Genomic DNA, 23,655 nt, shown 5'->3' with positions numbered 1-23,655 from the left:
TATAGTGATTCCATGTAATAACATAAGACATCAAAGCCCATGATGCTTGTTGTCACCCTTTTTTGCAGCGCCTGTACAAGGAGAAGTACGAGAAGACCAAGGCCATCAACCACATCCCATCAGACATGCTGGGCATCGTGTCTGCCCGCAAAACCCAAAACAGCGTTAGCGAGATCGGCTACCGCAAACACCTGCACCAGTGGTTGTGCATGCCCGACATGCAGGTGTACACGCAGGCACGCAAAGTCAACGAGCAGCTCAGTGATGTGAGTGGCCGCCCTTAACACTGCCTACAATGTACCTCAACTTTCATAATTATGTTGGTTGTTGTACGAGACCACTGTCTACATTTTCAGAGTGCTTTCATATTCATATGGCTAGTTATAATATATCAGTCAAAGCCGATGGCACATTACATTGATATCATGTGGTGTTACATACATATATATATTTTAATTCTACGGTTCATTTTGTGTGCTCTCCTAGATCTTCTACAAGGATGACCTGAACTGGCTGAGGGGCATCGGCTGCTACGCCGCGGACACACCAGAGATCCTGCGTGTGAAGTATGCGGGTACTCTTCAGAGCGAGGTTAGGCCCTACTCTACATTACATAACTTCCTTTTCATCCTCTGTTGTTGTCTGGTCTTACACATCCACACGCCCCCTTTTTTATTTTTTCTTCTGCTGTCTGCCACAAAAAAATACATTCTCCCTTTTTTCATCCCTCTTTTTTTTCAAATGATCAATCTAGTGAGTGACCAGGTTTGTCAGATGTGATGCTGATATATCCATGTGACTGTGGTTTCATCCCTGTTTTTTCTTCTCTTTTTTCAGGGTAAGTACAGAGCCAAGGGCATCGAGGCTTTCAAGAACTACTCTGTTGTGACAGACACCCCGGTGTACGAGACCTCCAAGATAAGTGCTAGAAACCTGAGCGATGTGAGTTACACTTAAGATCATAGTCATTACTATAGAAACTCACTTCATCATTCATGTTCTTTACATGACAGACCATAAAAATCATCACTTGTTCTTTTTTTTTGTCCTTCCCAGCTTCACTACCGCCATGATTACCACACCAAGGTCAAGGGCACCAACACAGCACCCTCTGTTACGATTGAGAATGAGAGAGCACGCCTGGCCAACTACATCCAGAGTGATGTATGTCCTTCTTCAATATATTATATTGCATATTGCTTAGCATGTCTTTCTTTTCACTTAGAATTATGCTAAGAGTATTTTGTTTTAAATTGTTTTAAACACTACCTTATGCATACTGCACCTTATGTGACACTGTGAATACTGTATATTTCAGTTAGTTAGATAGTAAATTATATTGACTTATTTGTTTACACTGCTTGTGTTGTTTTTACTACCTGTACACCTCCCCCCACCCCATCCCCCATGCTGCTATGATGCCTGAATTTCCCCAAGGGGATCAATAAAGGAATATCTTATATTATCTTATCTTATCTTAAAGCAGATGTACATGTAACCAAGCAAAGTTATCTATAATTTCTCATTTAGAAATACAGTAATTCTACAAACTACAGTGTATCTCCTGCATCTTACTGCTTGACTTGATCTCTCTTTTTCTCTAGATTCTACCCATCAATGTTATAATGATCCTGCTCTCACTGTAATGTATTGATCTCTCTTCAGAACTGGTACAAGGAGGCCAACAAGAACTTCATGCCTACTGGATACTCCCTGCCCAAAGACACCCCACTCATCAAGCAGGCCAAGACCAATACCATTATCGCAAGCGATGTAAGGCCCTTATTGCAGTATCACCACTTACTCAGTTGTTTTGGATTGGATGTCATAGAAACTGGTGCTGTGGTTTCATAAACTGCTCCATTCATGAAGTGAGTTTCATGGGGCGACAGTGGCTCAGGAGGTAGAGCGGTCGTCTGGTAATCGGAAGGTTCCTGGTTCGATTCCGGCTCCTCCTGGCAGAGTGTCAAAGTGTCCTAGAGCAAGACACTTGACCCCTAACTGTTCCAGATGAGCAGGTTGGCGCCTTGCACGGTCGCCTCCACCATCGGTGTGAATGAATGGGTGAATGTGAGGCATAAGTTGTGAAGTGCTTCGGATAAAAGCACTATATACCGTAAATGCAGTCCATTTACTATTCAATTAATGTATTTCCTGTTGCCGTTACGGAATCACAGACTGGTGTTTATTGTTTTTCTTTTTCTTTGTATAGGTGAAGTACAAGGCAGCCTATGAGATGATGAAGGCTAAGGGCTACACCTTGCACCCAGAGGATGCCAACTTTGTCAACATCAGGAAAACAAACCTGAGTACCAATGACGTAAGATTACAAACCAACGCTTTCCCATTACTTAGAATATATTTAGGTTATTTTTAATAGTTTCAAAGCACCTCAAATGATGTCAGTATCCAGCTGTAAAAGCAACAGACCCTGCAGCATGAAATAGTTTTTTGACACTTTGATTTGGTAAAGTGATCTCATCCCCCACCTTCCTTCCATAGCGTCTGTATCGTGAGAAGTATCAGAAGACAAAGGACAAGATCCACACAATCTACGACACCCCTGATATCAAACAAGTCAAGATGAACCAGCAGAACCTCAGCAATGTATGTAAAAAAAATTAGGGTTCTGTTTTTTTTTATATCTCTATTTGTTGTTGATGATTGACTCTGACTTGTTCAGTTTTCCTGATACACCTTCAAATTGCATGAATCTCTCTCTATCCCCTCACAGTTGTGCTACAAGGAGAAGTACAACCAGAACACCAAAGGTCAGCTGATCTCCATGACTGTCACACCCCAGCTGCTGCACTGCGCCCATGTCAACGAGATCACCAGTGACGTATGTCTTTAGTGATACAGAATGTTATGCTAGAATTTACTTTGACAGTAGAAATAATGATTAATAATTCTGTGTTTGTCTATAGCTCAAATACAAAGAGGATCTGTTCTGGCTGAGAGGCATGGGCTGCTTCCTGTACGACACCCCTGAGATGGTCAATATCCGCAACATCACCAAGTTCAGAGTATGCGCTTCCCCTTTCTTACATAAAATATCTCTTTGATATCAGCATCCTTAACTTTCTGCGTCTTAGAATCACAATCATTTGTGTTGTTCCTTATTTCCTTTTTAAAGAACGACTATCCAGTGGATGCAAAGAAGAACCATGCCAACTTCAGCGTGGTCCTGGACACTCCAGAGTACAATCGTGTGACTGAGCTGAAGTGCCACATGAGCAACGTGAGTCACCAAACCTGGCATTATATGGTTGTTCTATCTTTTCACTACTACTACTACTACTACTACTACCACAATATTCTTTATTACAACAAAAAGTTATTGGTGGATGGTGAGGTAAGCTGGCTTATTTTCTGAGGTTCATGCTGCAGTTTTGTAGACTAGCAGAATACTGTATATTGGAGAATTTGTTCTGTCTGTAAATAAAGACATTGGGCCTCATTTATCAATCAACAAATACACACATATTTTTTATTAAATATGCACTTTCAAACTAATTTCAAAGCTACAAAATACATTTAATTGACCAAAATCCCACCTCTTAAAATTCCTACAAAGGATTATAATGAGTCCTTGGAAACAGTCTGACATGCATATTTTGTGATAAATTGTGGGACAGAAATGTATTAACTTTCAACCAAGTACACGTACCCCACACCTAATTTGATCGCTTGGACTCAACCTCTGACCTGACCTCTATTGTTCTCCCTTCTCCCCTCAGCTGATCTACAAAGCCGACAGCAGATATGCGATGTCCAAGGTCTCCACCACTGTGGACTGTGTGGACTTCCAGAGAGTCCGATGGGCCCAGCAGCTGTCCAACAAGGCAAGTCAAGATTCCTCATCACTACCACTGATCATACCTGTTCATGATCAGTTTATTTTTTTCAGTTGACATTTATTTTGTCTGTGTCGTCATAGAATACTCGCAATAGTCAATCTAAAGCTAAAGTCAGGAAAAGGGGACAAGCATAAGCATCAACTCAAGAGGAAACTCCAAAATGTATACATTGGAGTCCAAAGGTGAACCTTCATTAATTAGTGACTTTCTAGATAAAGAAGGTTCTCCCCTCGATTATATGACCAGAGCAGACTGGGTTTGTCAAGAACTGCATTTTGTTTTCTAAACCTTCACCGACTGTATAATGTAATACATTATATAATACATAATGTATTTCCCTGGCTCGGCCCCTCATCAGGCAGAGGTTATTATTGCTCTGGATGCTCAGAAGGCCTTCAACCGAGTTGAATGGGACTTTTTCTCACTGTTTTTGAGATGTTTGGTCTGGGTGAAAATTGTATAGTTTGGGTCAAGTTGTTGTATCGGTCCCCTCTCGTTTCAGTGATGACCAACTCCATCAGATCTCCTTACTTCCACCTTCAACAGGGGACAAGGCAGGGTTGCCCCATTTCCCCACTTTTATTTGTTCTTTCTATCGAGCCTTTGGCCATTGCTTTGCGCTCCCTGAATGGTTATGAGGAAATTCATAGATAATGTCTACTCGAAGATATGGTGAGATCTCTGGTTTAAGTCAAATCTGTCAAAAAGTTAACTGTTGCTAATCATTCAGACTGCCCGAAGCCTTGCATATATTTGACATTTAGAGTAGCAACAGAATCAATGGGTGTGGTAGTAACAAAGAGCATTGGTGGTTTGTTTAAAGCAAAATCTTAAAAAATATATATAAATATAATAATAATAATAATAATAATAATAATAATAATAATAATAATAATAATAATAATAATAATAATAATAATAATAATAATAATAATAATAATAATAATAATAATAATAATAATAATAATAATAATAATAATAATAATAATAATAATAATAATAATAATAATAATAATAATAATAATAATAATAATAATAATAATAATAATAATAATAATAATAATAATAATAAATTGCTTTACGAGTGCACTACCACTTGAAAGGTGGTCCCATCTATTTGGCAATATTTGGCATATATTTGGCTGTGCAAATGTATGTTTTTCCAAAATGTTTTTATTCCAAACAATCCCCATATTAATATGTAAATAATATTTTGCATCCATTGATACAATTATTTCTAGTTTAATTTGGGACAAGAAGAGACCTAGAACAGTGGCGTTGTTAGCCCTGGGCTTCTGGGGCTTTAGCCCCGGATGTTTTTCTCCTAGCCCCGGATCTTAAAAAAAAAAAGATGGCAGCATCCCCATTGTCTGTGCTGAATGTTTGTTAGTGTTTGGTATTTTCTTTTTTGGTTTTTAGTACTTTTAAACATCCATTTTTAGTAAGTAGTAGTTTTCATTTGATCCTATAATTTTTTCATTCACCGATTTGTGGAATTTTTTTTTAGTGTCCTGAAAGGCGCATTATAAATAAAATGCATTATTATTATTATTATCATCCAGGAGGGAAAAGACACTTTGGATAGTAGGGACTGCATCTCTGCCTGTCCTGGCCAGGAAACACTTTGCAACTGTGATCTCCTCTGGCAGTAGTTGGATATTGTAATGTGTGGCGAGGGGTTGCAGCAATTCCACTGTGAGAAACTGGTCTGAGGCTGGATAACATACGGTTATCCTATAACCATAGTTATATGAGTATAGCGAGCGTTCTGCGCTCTAAGTGGAACACATCCCATAGCAGTCTAGATACTGAATACATTTCTCCACATGTACACACCCATCCGCCTGGCCACACCCCCATCCGCTCCTCTACATAAGCAGGGGTGTGGCCATACTAACAGCTCCTTCCCAAGTCTTTCACCACTGAAGGCGAAGACCACGGGGTCCTCAGTGAGTCCAGCGCAGAGCGCTCGCTATACTCATATAACTATGGTTATAGGATAACCGTATGTTATATTTCGTATTAGCTTACGCTCTGCGCTCTAAGTGGAACACAGGAGCTGAGCAGAGCGGAAGCTCGACAAATGTACCCGCTGAGGCACCCCACAACCATCAGAACCGGGGAGGACCCGAGCCCCCGGACCCCCCTAGTGGAGGATGGGAGGGAATCGGATCCGACCGTGCGAAGAGGGTTTAGCAACTCAACGCACAGGGTGAGCAGACCGTGGGACTTACCTTCCCACAGAAGAACCCACGACTACACAGGCGCGCAACCCACATGCCACTAGGGAACGAACGGGGAAAAAAAAAACCTGTTACAACCGCTAATCACAGGGTCAAGGTCAAGAACCCAACCCCGTGGCAAGGCCGTAGCAGCGGAGCACGAAGGAGGACCCAGCCCCAGGAAGGGACAGAACCCCCTGGAAAAGGGGGCCTGGTGAGGCCAACGACGCCGCAGCATCGAAACCCCACCAGGCGGTCACTAGTGACACCACCCCCCACATCGCCAGCATATCGGACAGGGCCCATCCAAGAGCAGGCCCTTCCCCCCTACAGCACGCTGCCCTGAAAACCTCAAGAGGCTAGACCCCCCAGGGGGACCAGGCAGCGTGCCGGGGAGACAAACCCCAAAGAGGTCGATCCCTCAATCCAGGCAACAGGTCAGAAACTCGACTAGACAGGCGCCTAAGGGGTCTGCTGAAAATAGCACCCCGGCGGAAGGGGCGTACGGTATGCTGTGCACCATGTCGCAGCCTCCACAAAAAAAACCCGACCCTCTAGAGGGGCCGAGGCAGAGAAGGCTGACACGATTGGCAGACGTCATGAAAGGTGCGGGGGCACACTCGCAGGCAGACGGGGTCAAGCCCGGCCTAACCCGAGAGTCGACTCCGCTACCAACACACCTGGAAACCAACCACCACCTAACAGGAGGCGGTTGTTCCTATAACCCCCCCAAGAAAAAACTCCAAAACACAACTGCGGGTATACACCGGCTATACAGCAGTACGAGTGTCTCAGTTCTCAAGAAGGGGTTAACCCAGGCCAACAGGTCGACGAGAACGAGTCCGGACCTGGGCCCGGCGGACCGGGACGTATACAGGGATGCCAGAGGGGTACAAAACCCACCTCGACAGCCCCCTCCCAGCCCCGCCAAGCAAGAGAAGAGAGGGGCGAAAAAAAGAATGGAGAAGGACCAGGCTCCTTTAGCACAACGCAAGGTACAACACAAAACGGACCAAGCAATAGTGAAGGATAACACGCAGTGATATAACCACGAACACCTCCATAACATCAATCCCTGCAACGACCGGGCCAACCCGGCATTTTCCCCCCGAAAAATCACAAGTCCTTCAGGGTACCAGAACAGCAGATCTGCCCCCCGGCGGACAATGGGTTAACTGACCTGGTCCGGCGTGACCAGAACCAGCCCTGTGTCCTAATCACGCCACCATCCCCAGTCCTAAGAGGGGGGTAGGTACGCGTGTCGATCTAAAACATCACAGAGGGCGCCACCAAGATGGTCAGAACAAAAAAGCACTGCGCCCGGTGGCCCACCCCAAAAGCGTGAGACCCCTCCGCCAATGCTCTGATCTATTCTGTTATCTCCCCCCAGAGATGAACGGGAATTCATCGAGACTAACCTAGTACACTGGCGCTCGGAAGAGACAAACTCCATCCCAGTTGCCCCATGAAAACGCTGTTACAATGAATGAGCAAGCAAGGCATGCAAGCCCACGCGTGATTCCACACAGAAACACCCAGGGCCAGCACTATGTACACGTCGAGACCCAAAACATATCAATGGTAATTCTAACAAGAACCCAGATAACGTTCCCTCCAAGCCGCCTGGGAGAGCGGCAGGAAGCCGGCCAAAAGACACGGATATGGGTCCCATATGACGTGTCTGAGGGAAAAAGACCCCTGTCAAAACTGCTCTGTATAAAAGAGAGGAGAAGGGGAACCTCCAGAGAGACTTCCCATGTGAGTAACAATTTGAAAAGATATATGTAACATTGAGCTACGTGACCAAAAGCTCAAGACATATGCAACAGAGCGCAGGGCAGAAAACTTTTGTTTAAGTTCACCATCTTGACAACAACAGAGGTCCACAACATGGAGCCTGAAAAGAACTCACGGAAGTCTCACAACCAATAGAAACTCGCCCAGTGACGAACTCTATGGCGGGGGGAATTCCGTGACCCACCTGGCCAAAAAAGGCGTGGGACCAGTGAACTCCCTACCCACCCAACCCCTCTCCCTACCCTGTGACGCGCTGACCAAACAGTGCGACAGGAAGCCCCGAAGGACAGAAGGCCCAACCCCCTGACCAATCAGAAATGAGGGAAGGAGGGGTTTATCAGTTCACCCCCTCATGACCCCACACCCCGGATACGATGAAAAACAACCAGCAGCGATGATACCCGTGTAGCCAGCATGCTGTATGAAAAACGTATATCCACAAGGATAAGCTAAACCAATGCACGCCAGCCACAGACGATAACTCGTCTGTGAACAGGGTTTATATACAAGGCTGTAGGCTCATGTGCAAACACGACACCTGTGTTTCATGTTTCAAGAAAAAACACAGACGTTTAAAGAGAGGGTCAAGACCTCGGTACAAGCTACATATACACACACAAGTATTGCGTATTGCGTATTGTATATTATATGGTAACTCAGAACATTGTACATATGTCTATACCGAACACTGTGACCTCATTTTCTTCTTCTAAATTCATGCTATATTATGTTATTATGTTATTTGATACTATCTTGTCTAGCACAGTCTCTGGAGCGTAACAGTAAGAAGCATTTTGTATGAAAGTATTCTGTACTTCTGTATGACAACTATTAAAGAACTTGAACTTGAACTTGAACCCCCTCAGACAACGGTAAAATGCACCTCCCTCAAACTGAACAGTGACATCTCCTTAGCAAATGACCTCAATACCTTCTATGCGAGGTTTGATGCTGGTAATAACAACACCAGCCCACAAGCCGCGGCAATGGGGGGGGGGGGTCTGCTGCTGATGGAGACTCAGTGTTCAGGGTAACAGAGCATGAGGTGAGGCGGACCTTTAAAAAAGTGAATATCAGGAAGGCAGCAGAACCGGACGGCATCCCCGGCCGCGTCCTAAAAGTCTGTGCCGACCAACTGGCCCCGGTATTCACTGACATATTTAACCTGTCCTTAGAACAGGCTGTCATCCCCACCTGCCTGAAGAAGTCCACTATTATCCCTGTACCCAAAAAATCCAAGCCTGCTTGCCTCAACGACTACCGCCCTGTAGCTCTCACCTCCATAGCCATGAAGTGCTTTGAGAAGCTAGTAAAGGGCTACATCTGCTCCTCCCTCCCCATCAACATGGACCCCCTGCAATTTGCATACCGCCCCAACAGGTCCACGGAGGACGCCATAGCCCATGTGCTGCACACAGCAGCATCACACCTGGACAAGAGGAAGGGGAACTATGTGAGAATGCTATTCATCGACTACAGCTCGGCATTCAATACCATAGTCCCCTCCAAACTCATAGCCAAGCTCAGGGACCTGGGCTTGAACTATGACCTCTGCCAGTGGGTCTTGGACTTCCTGACGGGCAGACCCCAGGTGGTGAGAGCAGGCAACTGCACCTCCTCATCCATCACCCTCAACATAGGGGCCCCCCAGGGCTGTGTTCTGAGTCCCCTCCTCTACTCCCTGTACACACACGACTGTGTGGCTCAGCGGAGTAGCAACACAATCATCAAATTTGCCGACGACACAGTGGTGGTGGGCCTGATCTCTGCCAACGACGAGAGGGCCTACCTGGAAGAGGTCAAGGTCCTGGCGGGATGGTGCCAGGAAAACAGCCTCTCCCTGAACTTCAGCAAAACAAAGGAGATGATTGTGGACTTCAGGAGGTCGGGGGTCAAGGACTACAGCCCCCTCAGCATCGACGGGGCACCGGTTGAGAGAGTCAACAGCTTTAAGTACCTCGGAGCCTACATATCCGAGGACTTGACATGGACCACACACATTGACAGTGTTGTGAAGAAGGCACGACAACGCCTCTACTTCCTCAGGCGCCTAAGGAAGTTCCAAGTCAGTCAGAAGATCCTTAAGAACTTCTACTCGTGTACAATAGAGAGCATCCTGACTGGCAACATCACCTCCTGGTTTGGGAATAGCACTGCACAAGACCGAAGCAGACTACAAAGAGTGACACGTTCAGCCGGACGCACAATCGGAGGGGGGCTCCCCACCCTCCAGAATATTTACAACAAGCGGTGCAGGGGGAAGGCTAAGAGAATTATTAAGGACTCGAGCCACCCGAACAACTGCCTCTTTGAACTGCTGCGGTCAGGCAAGCGATACCGGAGTCTCAAGGCGAGCACAGAAAGACTCAGAAGAAGCTTCTATCCCCAGGCCATCAGGCTGCTTAACGAACAATGAACACTACACAACAACAACCATCAAACGCACATAGCACACACATCCACACGCACACACTCACTTTAAACAAACACTCTGTAGCACCCACTCCCCACACTTTATAGCACACACTCACTTTAAACAAACACACTGTAGCACCCACTCCCCACACTTTATATTTATTGATGAAGGATTGCACTACAACTCGTACACCTTACTGTAAATTGTACCTAAATTGTACCTCATCCCATTTCTGCATTTCTGCTTTGCACTATATAATTTTGTACATTAGTACACTGCATAGTATTGTATATTATATGGTAACTCAGTTACGTCTATTCTGCATCGAACATTGTACATATGTCTATACTGAACACTGTGACCTCATTTTCTACTTCTAATTTACATGCTATACTATGTTATTTGATACTATCTTGTCTAGCACAGTCTCTGGAGCGTAACAGTAAGAAGCATTTTGTATGAAAGTATTCTGTACTTCTGTATGACAACTATTAAAGAAACTTGAAACTTGAAACTTGAAACACTATAAGAAGAACACAGACTTCTTCATGATGAGGGAAGAAAAGTCTTTCGACCGAGTGCTAGCCACAGGCCTTGCCACACATATATATAGCGACCAGAACGATTTACAAGAAACTGTCCTACTCTCCTAAACAACCACACAGCTAGGTGAGGGTTTATACATCGTATCCCCAATATATAACAGTGAATAAAAACACAGTTTGTAACAAAAAAACAGTCCCTCACCAGGAGGGGCCTTTTATTTAGTTAACAAAATCATATGTTGGGGCGGGGAACGGAACAGGGGTAAACAGGGGAAAGTCACTAGCGGCGCCTGCCGCATGCAGCACGGTGCTTGCTCCCACGGGGAGCCGGCCCGGAGGGACGGTTCTGGGGCGCCTGGTCACGTCGATCCCTACCGTCACCTCCGGGCGTGGGGCGGCTGGCTGCGGCGGACGAGGCACTCCCTCCACTCCTGGCCTTCTTCGACGAAGGCCCAGCAGCGGCGGCGGTGGTGGCGGAGGCAACGGTCGCGGTCCTCTGCCGTCATTGTTTTCGTCAGCCATCACCGGTGGCATCGGGTCGGGGGAAATGGGGTTGGAGCACAGCACGCTCCTCCTCCATCTCTCTGCAGGCAGCCGTCATCTGCTGCATGGCCGACCCGAAGAGCCCAGCATCGGAGAGGGGGGCCGTGAGCAGGGGAATCCTCTTCTGTTCCGGCACCCGCGCCTGCTCCAGCCAAAGGTGGCGCTGGGACAGAGTGGCCAGGGCGCGCCCCTTCCCGGCGGCTATCGCCTGCAGCTGGGTAAGGTGCAGGATGGCTCCAGCCGCCTGGGCGTGAAGGTATTGTTGATGGTCGTCCAATACTGACCCGCCCGCCATCATCCCCGACCCCGACCCGACGGGGTCCGAAACAGACTGAGGTCCAAACGACACAGAACCACATTGCCCAGCATATTGTTGGCCAATGTGCAATCGATAGGAAATAAACTGGACGACATCAGAGCACGGATCCAATTCCAGAGGGACATTCGGGATTGTAACATCCTCTGTTTCACAGAAACTTGGCTGAGTCCAGATGTCCCGAATCACGCAATAGAACCGGCAGACCACTTCTTCGTTCTCCGCAAGGACCGGACGGCAGAAGAGTCACTAAAGAAGAAAGGAGGCAGCATTGCCTTCATGATAAACAAGGAGTGGTGCGATTTAGGCAACACAAAGGAACTGTCTAACCACTGCTCCCCAGACCTGGAGTTTATCACGATAAAATGTCGACCCTTCTTCCTCCCAAGAGAGTTAACGTCCATCATCCTCATCGGAGTGTACATTCCACCACACGCGAACACTGGGGTCGCACTTTCAAAACTTCACGACGAGGTAAACAAACTCCAGACAGCTAATGTTGACGCTGCCATTTTGGTTCTGGGTGATTTCAACAGCGCGCGTCTTAAAAAGGTGTTGCCGAATTTCTATCAGCATGTGACCTGTCCCACCAGAGGCGAGAACATATTAGACCATGTATACTCGCAATTTAAGAATGGGTACAAGTCACAGGCTCTTAGTCCATTTGGTAAAAGCGATCACGCCGCCATCTTTCTTTTGCCAAAGTACAAACAAAGTCTCAAGCGAACGCCGGTGGTCTCGCGAGAGGTTAAGCGTTGGGCCGTGACGTCAGAGGAGTCACTCCAAGCTGCACTTGGATGCACAGACTGGAGTGTATTCCGTGATAACACAGCCAATATTAACGAATACACCGAAACGGTGATTGACTATGTCTGTACTCTGGTAGAAGAAACAATCCCCTCCACCAAAATTAAAATCTACCCAAATCAAAAGCCCTGGGTAGACAAATCCGTCCGTGAGGCTCTGAAAGTGCGCACATCAGCATACAACACCGGGCTGGTGACAGGCAACATGGAAGAACACAAGATGGCAAGATACAACGTCAGGAGAGCAGTAATAGAGGCAAAACGGCGTTACAGGGATAAAGTTGAACTTCAGTTTGAACAGGCTGACTCTAGAGGCATGTGGCAGGGCCTCAGAACAATGACAGACTACAAAGGCACCCCCCTCAAACTGAACAGTGACATCTCCTTAGCAAATGATCTCAATTCCTTCTATGCGAGGTTTGAGGCTGTGAATAACAACACCAGCCTACAAACCACGGCAATGGGGGGGGGGGGGGGGTCTGCTGATGGAGACTCAGTGTTCAGGGTAACAGAGCATGAGGTGAGACGGATCTTTAAAAAAGTGAATATCAGGAAGGCAGCAGGACCGGACGGCATCCCCGGCCGCGTCCTAAAAGTCTGTGCCGACCAACTGGCCCCGGTATTCACTGACATCTTCAACCTGTCCTTGGAACAGGCTGTCATCCCCACCTGTCTGAAGAAGTCCACCATCATCCCTGTACCCAAAAAATCTACGCCCGCTTGCCTCAACGACTACCGCCCTGTAGCCCTCACCTCCATAGCCATGAAGTGCTTTGAGAAGCTAGTGAAGGGCTACATCTGTTCCTCCCTCCCCATCAACCTGGACCCTCTGCAATTTGCATATCGCCCCAACAGGTCCACGGAGGACGCCATAGCCCATGTGCTGCACACAGCAGCATCACACCTGGACAAGAGGCAGGGGAACTATGTGAGAATGCTGTTCATCGACTACAGCTCAGCATTCAATACCATAGTCCCCTCCAAACTCATAGCCAAGCTCAGGGACCTGGGCTTGAACTATGACCTCTGCCAGTGGGTCTTGGACTTCCTGACGGGCAGACCCCAGGTGGTAAGAGCCGGCAACTGCACCTCCTCATCCATCACGCTCAACATAGGGGCCCCCCAGGGCTGTGTTCTGAGCCCCCTCCTCTACTCCCTGTACACACATGACTGCGTAGCACAGCGGAACAACAACACCATCATCAAATTTGCTGATGACACAGTAGTGGTGGGCCTGATCTCTGCCAACGACGAAAGGGCCTACCTGGAAGAGGTAGAGAACCTGTCACAGTGGTGTCAGGAGAACTGCCTCTCCCTGAACGTCAGCAAAACAAAAGAGATGATTGTGGACTTCAGGAGGTCGGGGGTCAAGGACTACAGCCCCATCAGCATCGACGGGGCACCGGTTGAGAGAGTGAACAGTTTCAAGTACCTCGGAGCCCACATATCCGAGGACTTGACATGGACCACACACATTGACAGTGTTGTGAAGAAGGCACGACAACGCCTCTACTTCCTCAGGCGCCTAAGGAAGTTCCAAGTCAGTCAGAAGATCCTTAGGAACTTCTACTCATGTACAATAGAGAGCATCCTGACCGGCAACATCACCTCCTGGTTTGGGAATAGCACTGCACAAGACCGTAGCAGACTACAAAGAGTGACACGTTCAGCCGAACGCACAATTGGAGGGGGGCTTCCCACCCTCCAGAACATTTACAACAAGCGGTGCAAGGGGAAGGCTAAGAGAATTATTAAGGACTCGAGCCACCCGAACAACTGCCTCTTTGAACTGCTGCGGTCAGGCAAGCGATACCGGAGTCTTAAGGCGAGCACAGAAAGACTCAGAAGAAGCTTCTATCCCCAGGCCATCAGGCTGCTAAACGAACAATAATCACTATGCAACAACCATCAAATGCACACAGCACACACACCCACACGCACACACTCACTCAAACAAACAACACACTGCAGCACCCACTCTCCACACTTTAGATCACACAAACACACTTACACTTTATATTTATTGATAAAGGATTTGCACTACAACTCGTACACCTACTGTGAATTGTACCTAAATTGCACCTCGTCCCATTTCTCCATTTCTGCCTTGCACTATATAGTATTGTATATTAGTACACTGCACAGTATTGTATATTGTATGGTAACTACGTCTATTCTGCATCGAACATTGTACATATGTCTAAACTGAACACTGTGACCTCATTTTTTTTTACTTCTAATTTTACTATGTTATTTTATTTCATACTTATCTTGTCTTGCACAGTCTCTGGAGCGCAACAGTAAGAAGCATTTTGTATAAAAGTATTCTGTACTTCTGTATGACAACTATTAAAGAAACTTGAACTTGAAACTTGAAACTTGAAAATGTAGCGGCTTCCGCAACGACTCCCACACCACTTCGGGACACAGAATGGATGTCATCAGGCTATCAAGCCGAGGCACCCCGTCCTTTAGTCCCTGGACCAAACCCGCCACCCGCGTGACTGGCACGTAGGCGGGGGAAAGGCCAGTGATGCGGGAGATTACCTGTCCCTGTTTCACGTAGGCCTCCATCGATGGGAAGAATGGGCAGACAACGCCTGTCTCCCTCACAGGACGACGTTGCCAGAGATGACCTATCATGTCATCAGGAACAGGTGCAGGCAGAGGCTGCGGCAACGCCACGCCATTAGCGGCTGCGGCGGCCGCCATGAGCTCGGAGAACAAGGCACGCAACTCCCCTTGCGCACCTCCCTCCACGTCACCCGCGTCCCTCACGTACAGGAGGCTGCCATGTTGGGCGCCACCATCCGACGCGGCAGATAGCCCAGATTTTTCCTGCCGGTCCGGGTGATCGAACCGGTGACCTTCTGGTCACAAACCTGCTTCTCTAACCTTTAGGCCACCACTGCCCCTTAAAATTTTATTGAATTGTCCCAAATTAATTGATACTATGTTTGTTTCTGACTCAAAGTGTGTGTGTGCGAGAGAGAGAGAGAGAGAGAGAGAGAGAGAGAGAGAGAGAGAGAGAGAGAGAGAGAGAGAGAGAGAGAGAGAGAGAGAGAGAGAGAGAGAGAGAGAGAGAGAGAGAGAGAGAGAGAGAGAGAGAGACCTTGTGTGGGTGAATGTAACACGTTTCTAACTTTTTCTTTCCCCTATTGTTTCATGCACACTTTATTCATTGTTTTAAATTATTATTTTCTTTTAAAGGGGAACTATTTTACTATTTCTTTCACTATTTGGGCACTTTTACACAATTCCTGTGAGTCTATGGAACACCTCTGTAATATATATATTTTTTTTATTCATTGTTTTGTATTTCTAATCAAGTCCTCAAAAACAGCATTTTTCTACCTCAAGATCTCGAGCCGTTTTGAGCCTGGGCTCCTAAACCACTGCGCCGGGTCCCGCCGCCTGAACATTAACATGCAGCGGTGTCTCTCTGACATCACATATCGCGCACATTTTCAAATGACTCAGTTCAGTGAGGGTGAATATTGTGAGAGGAGAATTGGAAGAATGCGCCAATATGAGAATTTTGAGACATAGATCATATTAATATAAGTTCACATAGCTAGGAAACAATGCTAAACACTCAAAAAGGCCATTTATAAGATAGTTCCCCTTTAAGTTATTTTGTTTTGAATTTGATGCAAATTTGCAATGCATGAGGGTCATCCTTTTGTGTTAAATGGCTGCTTAAACAAAAAAAATTGGGATGAATAGTTCAACTGTAGAGTTCAACACTATGTAATGTTACAGTTAATGCCCATCTGTTATTTTTAATTTTTTTTATGATTTCAGAATTTTTTTTACAATGCAGTTTGCACATCTTAGTTACTTGAAGATTCTGGACAGAATTTGTCATTGTGGAAATAAATAAACATGAATTTGTTTGCATAAAGCAAGCATTTGTATACTCTCATGTTGATAAGAGTATTAAAACTTGAAAAATATCCATTTATGGTAGATTTAGAACAGATACAAAATATGCGATTCATTTGCGATTAATCACGATTAACTATGGACAATCATGCGATTAATCAGATTAAATGTTTTAATATATTGACAGCCTTAATATATATATATATATATGGCATGTGAGGGGGATTTGGGAGTGATGGCAGAGAAATCCAGAGAGGCCCTGAAAAGGTACACATGGCTTCAAGCTGTGCCCAACATGGCCTTATTCAAGAAACTATGGACCATATAAAAGAGACGCTGGATGTCCCACTGCCTTGAGACAGCTGCCTGTTTTATTATTATTATTATTATTATTTATTTGTTTTCAGCGTCTTTATTATTTGTAGTTATAAATATTTTAAATAATTTTTATGGGTGAAAAAAGAGGCTAAAAGTTAAATCCCAAATCCTCCATGACATGGCGATAAATTATAATAATATTGTGTTTTCTGTCCTCTTTTACAGCACCTGTACACTGACCTGGCCTCTAAAGAGAGAGCTCACTTCACCCCTGAGATAGACACCCCCACCATGGACCATACCAGGGCTATGAAGGTCATCTCCAGCGATGTAAGTCTTCCTCATTTTCATTCCTCTTCTGCTCCACTGTTAGGATATCATCTCTGTTGATTAGTTAGCCATCTTGCTCTCTGCTGTGTGACATGATATTTCTGTTCGTTCACATTCTGAAATAGCCCGTCAACATGTTCATGAGGGATTGTGATCTCAGTCAATTTGATTTACAAAATACTGTTTGAAAGAATATAATTGAACTCCCCCCCCCCCCCCCCCAACTGTTCTCTTCCTCCCCAGATCAAGTACAAAGAACAGTATGAGAGGATGAAGCACAGGTACACCCCCATCGCCGACACCCCCATCCTGGTCCGTGCCAAGAAGGCTTACCTCCAGTCCAGTGATGTGAGTATGCTCTTAGTGTGAATAGATGTGAGTAGGCTTCATAGTGAACAAAGATATTGAGATATTGTAATATTTTATAACTTGGGGGTGCCTCTCAACCTGTCTTACTTCAATACTGAAAATATGAATTCTGTGAATTTATGTGGTGGGCACCTGACTTGTGTTGTTGTTGTTGTTGTTGTTGTTGTTGTTGTTGTTGTTGTTGTTGTTGTTGTTGTTGTTGTTGTTGTTGTTGTCTATGTCTCCAGCTGCGTTACAAAGAGACCTTTGAGCTGGCCAAGGGACACTACCACACCGTCAAGGATGCACTGGACATCGTCTGCCATCGCAGGGTCACTGATGACATCAGCGAGGTCAGTTGACAGAGTATTTGACTGATGTTTTAATATGGCTTCATCTGCTTTCTCTCTTGTTGGCAAAACGTCCATCAAAGGAGTTTGATTGATTTCATGCCTTCTCTTTCTTGGTCTCTCTCAGGTAAAATACAGAGAGAAGTACATCAACTCTCTGGGTACATGGAAGTCCATCCCAGACCGCCCTGAGTTCTTCTTCAACAAGCTTGTTACTGACAACATCAGCACTGTGAGTACATACTTCCTGATAGCTTGCCAATGACATCTTGGTAGTTGAATGGAACTTTGTTGAAAATATTATATAAATAGGCAGTAGAAATACTTCCACCATTGCAACCCACAGACCAAAAATGGTATGCACATATAACATGTGTCAACGCAGTTCCCCTACTATTTTTGTTGATACACTTATTGTGTATCGTGATTCTATATATGTTGTTGTTATTATTATTATTATTATTTTATTTTTTTATACAATACTGACATTATATTTTGTATTTGACATAATCTAAATATATCACAGTGTATATAGATATTGCAATATATTGAATCAGGACACATTATGTATGATATTGCCAGACTCAATGCACACATTGCACAGCCCTACTACCCTTTACAAGCAGTGCGGATGTGTATCACTGATATACCGTGGCAACCCTGTAATAACCCTTTTTATTCTGATTTTAGGTCAAGTACAAGGAGGACCTGGATTGGATGAAGGGCATTGGCTGCTTCGTGTGGGACACACCTGAGATGGTGCAGGCTGAGAGGAACAAGACTCTGTACAGTGAGGTGAAGGATCTGTTTAGCACATATTTTACAGTTCATAATGTATAGTATGGTGTCATGTTGGAAGAATTACCCTCATTCTTATGGAATAACATAGTATATATACAGTACATTGTGTCAAATGATATACTGTAGTCTCGAATGGATTGATGATTTTTCAGCATTTTCACAATAATCTCTTTCTATTCCTGTAACAGAGACTGTACAAAGCCTCCTTTGAGAAGAACAGAGGCAACTTCAAATACACCTGTGACACTCCATTCTTCCATGCTGCCAAGTTTGCTTCCGAGCTCATCAACGAGGTGAGTCACTTTATCTATTTGCAGTATTATTATGCAGTATTATGCAATATTGATGAATGTGTTATATTTAATTTTATTGTGGATTTATTTTTACACCTGATATCTTCATTTGTGAGCTTGGTCTCTTGTTCTCTATGCATCTCAATGGGATTATCAGCCTTAGAGGTAAAAGTTAATGGATTTACAGTAGGGATGCTCGATATTGGCTTTTTTACCGATACCGATATACCGATATTGTCCAACTCTTAATTTCCGATACCGATATCAACCGATATCAACCGATACCGATATATGCAGGGTTTCCCCCCCCCCCCCAATTTATTTTATAATTTCAGGTCATTAACATTACATATCTCTTGTTGTGGAATTAACACAACATTATGCATACTTTTGACAATAAATAAAATCAGAATTTGTTCTTACTTGCTTGCCTGGGTAAATAAAGGTTATAGAAATGTAAAAAAAAAAAAATTATAATATCGGACATCCCTAATTTACAGGTAATTTTGTTTATTCCTTCTTCTTATCTTTGATGACCATACTACTTACCATGGTCAAATTCATGTTATTCTGTTGTTGTTTAACTTCTCTATGTATCACATGCTTTTAACCTGACTTTTTTCCTCTCTAGAAAAGTGTCATAACCTAGTTGTCACAGGTCTCCCACTCCTAGGTGTCTTGTCTTTAACTGCTTTTTGATGTTCTGAGCAGAGGGCCTATAGAGCCTCCTATGAAAAGGGCAAGGATAAGTTCACCATTACTTCAGATGATCCTAGATACCGGTTGGCCAGGGAGAATCACAAGCTGAGCCAGGTAAAACCCCTGGTCCCGGCCAATCAGGGCCCTTGCCTCTGACCCTGGTGCATGAGGTAATCAGCAGCCTGCCGGAGGTCATCGTCGCATGGCTGTGCCGTCAATTTCAATCTACCTCTCTCTGTGTCTCGCTCTTTCTTTTCCTTCTTGCAGGTGTCCAGAACAATGGAACTCAAATAGTTGTCATTTGAAAGCTATCTTGAGTGAGTCATTGATCTGTGCCCTCAGAGCTGATCAGATTATTACTTCACCTTGTGAGATAAATAATGTATTAAGCACATTAATTTAACTACTGATGATCTGCTAAACCAGTTCATTGCTATTATTCAAGCTGACTATTGCCTTATTGATGTAAATAGGCTGTTTTGCACTGAGGGCATAGATAAGGACACACAACAAAGTCTTCACGCTTTGATCGCAGGAGCCCAACTCCAGACCCTGTGTTATCACTACCAACATGTGTGTCCTCAACTATGGCATGCTGTGTGTGTGTGTGTGTGTGTGTGTGTGTGTGTGTGTGTGTGTGTGTGTGTGTGTGTGTGTGTGTGTGTGTGTGTGTGTGTGTGTGTGTGTGTGTGTGTGTGTTGGTGTGTGTGTGTGTCCTCATGGACAGGAGAGGTATAAATCCAAGGCCAAGAAGCTACTAAGGAGTGGCTGCAATGAGCTGCTCCGTCCCGACATCCTCACAGCCCTTTACCAGTCCATTATGGGCAGTAAGGTAAACAAGCAATGAACAGGATCACCTCTCTGGACCCTGTCCAGAAACGCACAGATAGGGAATAACCTTTCAACTTGCAAACTGTTAAACCTAAAAGACAATTTCAGCAGATTGCAAGGTTATTGTTGCTCACGTCACCAGGTTACCTAATTCCCTAGTGTTGTTTCTGGACAGGGAATCGGGGCCTAGTAGATTCTACCTGTATCATCCCCCCTATCCTCCACCCATTCCATCTTTAATTCAAGCTGTAGACACTCCCAATTACCTACCATACCTCTGCCCATCTCTCTCATGCTCTAATCTTGCCTCCACTCATCCCCTGCCTCTTCAGTTCTCACTGATCCCTGGACCCTAGACCAGCTCTCCAACCAGCCAGAAATATCTAGTTTGACATTATAGTCTAAATCCTCTACTCTGCAACACCATCAAGAATATATATAGTTATAGATAAGGTACCTGTTATACAGTATTAAATACAGCTATGTACTTTATAATACATTGGCATGTAATGTAAATAGAGTTATTTTCTTATATTGGTAGTTAGGTACTCTGTATTCCAGCCTATTTGTGCTTAGTTAGTAGGGATGGGCAAAACTCACAAAATGTATATTCGATAGTCACTGGGAACTATTCCAATACTAATCGAAAATCACCTGTAAAATATATACTTTTGAGACAACGATATTCACCTAAATTAATCGATTTCACGACTATTTGAATATTCTAAAATCGATGCCCATCCCTATTAGCTAGCCAACTAGTCTTTAGATTAGATTAGCAGCAGTTTACATACGGTAATGATCAGTAGCACTTACAGATTACCTGACTTTCGCTGTATCTTCTCATTAGTGAAACGCATTTTTTGTTGAAATGATGTATCATTGAGTGACAGGACATTCTGCGTGCAGCGCACAGAATAGTATAAGATGGACTGCTGGTCAACGTGAGCTGCGTGGACAGACACCTACAGACCATTTCATAACTGAATATTGGTAACATGATGTTTTCGTCTTCCATCTCACACTTGAAATAAATACCCTCCTCGTTATTGTTGATGCATGCTTTCATAACGCATGTTTCATTTGCTTACTTGTGCATGTCTACACTCCACCATACTCATTGTCATCATCACAGTCATATTATCATTTCTTTTTACGATCACTGGAAATGTAGAGCAATTGTTTGATCATTTTAAATGCCTCTTATCATCTTATCACATTGAAACTACTTTCACATAACAACATTGTAGTCCCATGTTGTAGAGGCAAAAACTATTTTCAGCACATAGGTAACATGTAAAAGATGAAAGAAGGGAGGTCATATATATTACATTTGATTATAAAGCTGTGATTCTAATGTCCGTGTCCTCCCACACCACCCTCCCACAGTGGAAGTACAGGGAGCAGTATGAGCAAGCCAAGAACAAGTTCACCTCCATCCTGGAGACCCCCGAGTATGAATCCCACATGCGCAGCAAGAAGGCCAGCGATGTGAGTTGGTTTTTCTTTGTCACTGGGTAAAATTGCAAGTATACACAGTCACAACTTTTATCATTAAACTCTGTCCAAAATGTAATCAAATTATTATTATAATATATGTTTTTAATTGCTTACTACTCCTGACTATCTTATTTAACTTTTTTCTCTCCAGATTATCTACAAAATGGATTACAACAAGACCAAGGCTACGGGATACACCATTCCTTACGACACTCCCTACCAGCAGCACATCAAGAGGGTCAAGGAAATCACTAGCAATGTAAGTCCTCCTCAGCTGACCCAGTGAACCAGGCTACCAGCACACCAACACCTTCATTTATCAAGGCCATGGCTTCATCTCGGTCTTAAGAAAAGTTTTCTTTCTTGTTTTGTTGCATGGCCATATTTGCCTATTTGGACCTGTCAGCGGGGGTGCAATGTATTTGACTGTGTGTGTTTTCCATGTGTCTTCTAGCTGAAGTACAGGGAGATGTACGAGAGGGGCAAGGCTCAGATCAACATGGATCCTGAGGCTCGTGAGATCCGTGCTGCCAAGGAGGCCTACAAGAACATCAGCAATGTGAGTGTTCACAACAATGTTGGCTCCGTCAGTGAAAATGAATAAATAAACATTTTAAACTAAATAACTAAGTGAGTGAGGGAGCCAACCAACTATGGCTTCTTCCTCTTGGTTGATTCGTCTACTAATGATTCCCCAAGGGGATCAATAAAGGAATATCTTATCTTATCTTATCTTAATGGGTTGTTAGGGTCTTTCAACTACAACTCTTTCAAGGCAATTTGTCATTTTGTTTGCTCATTTGTTTTTTGTTTGAGTCATTTCTTACATCTCTGACATCACCATATCACAACAATAATATGGGAAACAAAATACACAAAGAAACAAATACAATGTCAGTGTGTGGTAGATAAACTCCCCCCTCTCTCTTTAATCTCTCTCACCCATTCTTTCCTTCACCCCTCCTCCCATTCCTTCCTCTCTCTCTTTCATCTATAAAGGAATATCTTATTTTATCTTATCTACTTGAATATCTGTAATCTGTTACAAAACATGATAAGGGTCATAGTATGCACCCAGCGGATAGTGGCACATAGACATAAAAGTACAAATAATTAAAATAATAGCAAGGGTAAAATTAGCACAAAGTGCAGACATATAAAATCACAGTTTTTCATATTAGGATCTAACATCCCAACAGGCCACTTTGTTTATGGTTTGATTCAGTTTTAGAATAGACATGAAATGAGCACATAAAGTGCAGACATATAAAATCACAGTTTTTTACAGTGCAATAAAATAGTTATGGATTACAGTTCAAAGTCTTCTTTATCTTCTGTTTGGTATCCACAGTTTAAAACCTGACAGTCTTCCCTCTTGCTTGATACCCATTTTGACCCTTCGAACCTCCCACTCAGGGCAAACCTCCCTCTCAGGGCGCAGTTCTAGACCGGCCCTCATGCATCAACGTGTTCTACGCACAGATCTGTGCGTAACCCGTGCGTACGATCATTTCTAAGCAAAGAGTGGGATTCATCAATTTGAACATGAACTTGACTTCGTGCGTACATCTACGCACAGGTCAGACCTGGCGTACCTAGCTCCCAGTGGTAGAATATATTATTACAACAAGGAAATGAGCTTCTGTGCATAATAACACTGGATGTTCTGTATGAACCGTAGTTCATTATAGTTCATTGTAAGATAGCAACAGTAGTGTAATTATGGTCAAACCCCTATAAATAGCATTTGGAATAATAGATCTTTCTCTCAGAATGAATGCAGCATGGTTTATAT

The 23,655-nt window shown here is 44.3% G+C and overlaps 1 protein-coding gene across 1 annotated transcript in view; it reads left to right on the top strand.

Annotated features, from left to right (window-relative positions):
• The window catches only part of neb (nebulin), a gene marked incomplete at its 5' end in the record, with an annotated part of 147,740 nt that overhangs the window by 49,933 nt on the left and 74,152 nt on the right, over positions 1 to 23,655 (top strand). Inside the window, 21 exons of the mRNA XM_084311456.1 lie at positions 69 to 266; positions 487 to 591; positions 838 to 942; positions 1,057 to 1,164; positions 1,666 to 1,773; positions 2,213 to 2,320; positions 2,503 to 2,607; positions 2,735 to 2,842; positions 2,928 to 3,026; positions 3,137 to 3,241; positions 3,741 to 3,845; positions 16,934 to 17,038; positions 17,282 to 17,386; positions 17,635 to 17,739; positions 17,864 to 17,968; positions 18,427 to 18,531; positions 18,726 to 18,830; positions 19,542 to 19,643; positions 21,750 to 21,851; positions 22,012 to 22,119; positions 22,315 to 22,419. Coding sequence (XP_084167582.1) covers positions 69 to 266; positions 487 to 591; positions 838 to 942; positions 1,057 to 1,164; positions 1,666 to 1,773; positions 2,213 to 2,320; positions 2,503 to 2,607; positions 2,735 to 2,842; positions 2,928 to 3,026; positions 3,137 to 3,241; positions 3,741 to 3,845; positions 16,934 to 17,038; positions 17,282 to 17,386; positions 17,635 to 17,739; positions 17,864 to 17,968; positions 18,427 to 18,531; positions 18,726 to 18,830; positions 19,542 to 19,643; positions 21,750 to 21,851; positions 22,012 to 22,119; positions 22,315 to 22,419 — 2,301 coding nt within the window. The remainder of the gene's footprint in view (positions 1 to 68; positions 267 to 486; positions 592 to 837; positions 943 to 1,056; positions 1,165 to 1,665; positions 1,774 to 2,212; positions 2,321 to 2,502; positions 2,608 to 2,734; positions 2,843 to 2,927; positions 3,027 to 3,136; positions 3,242 to 3,740; positions 3,846 to 16,933; positions 17,039 to 17,281; positions 17,387 to 17,634; positions 17,740 to 17,863; positions 17,969 to 18,426; positions 18,532 to 18,725; positions 18,831 to 19,541; positions 19,644 to 21,749; positions 21,852 to 22,011; positions 22,120 to 22,314; positions 22,420 to 23,655) is intronic.

Source organism: Notolepis coatsorum (assembly GCF_963971535.1).
Source record: "Notolepis coatsorum genome assembly, chromosome: 3".
NCBI lineage: Eukaryota > Metazoa > Chordata > Actinopteri > Aulopiformes > Paralepididae > Notolepis > Notolepis coatsorum.
This window is presented reverse-complemented; position numbering and strand designations above follow the sequence as displayed.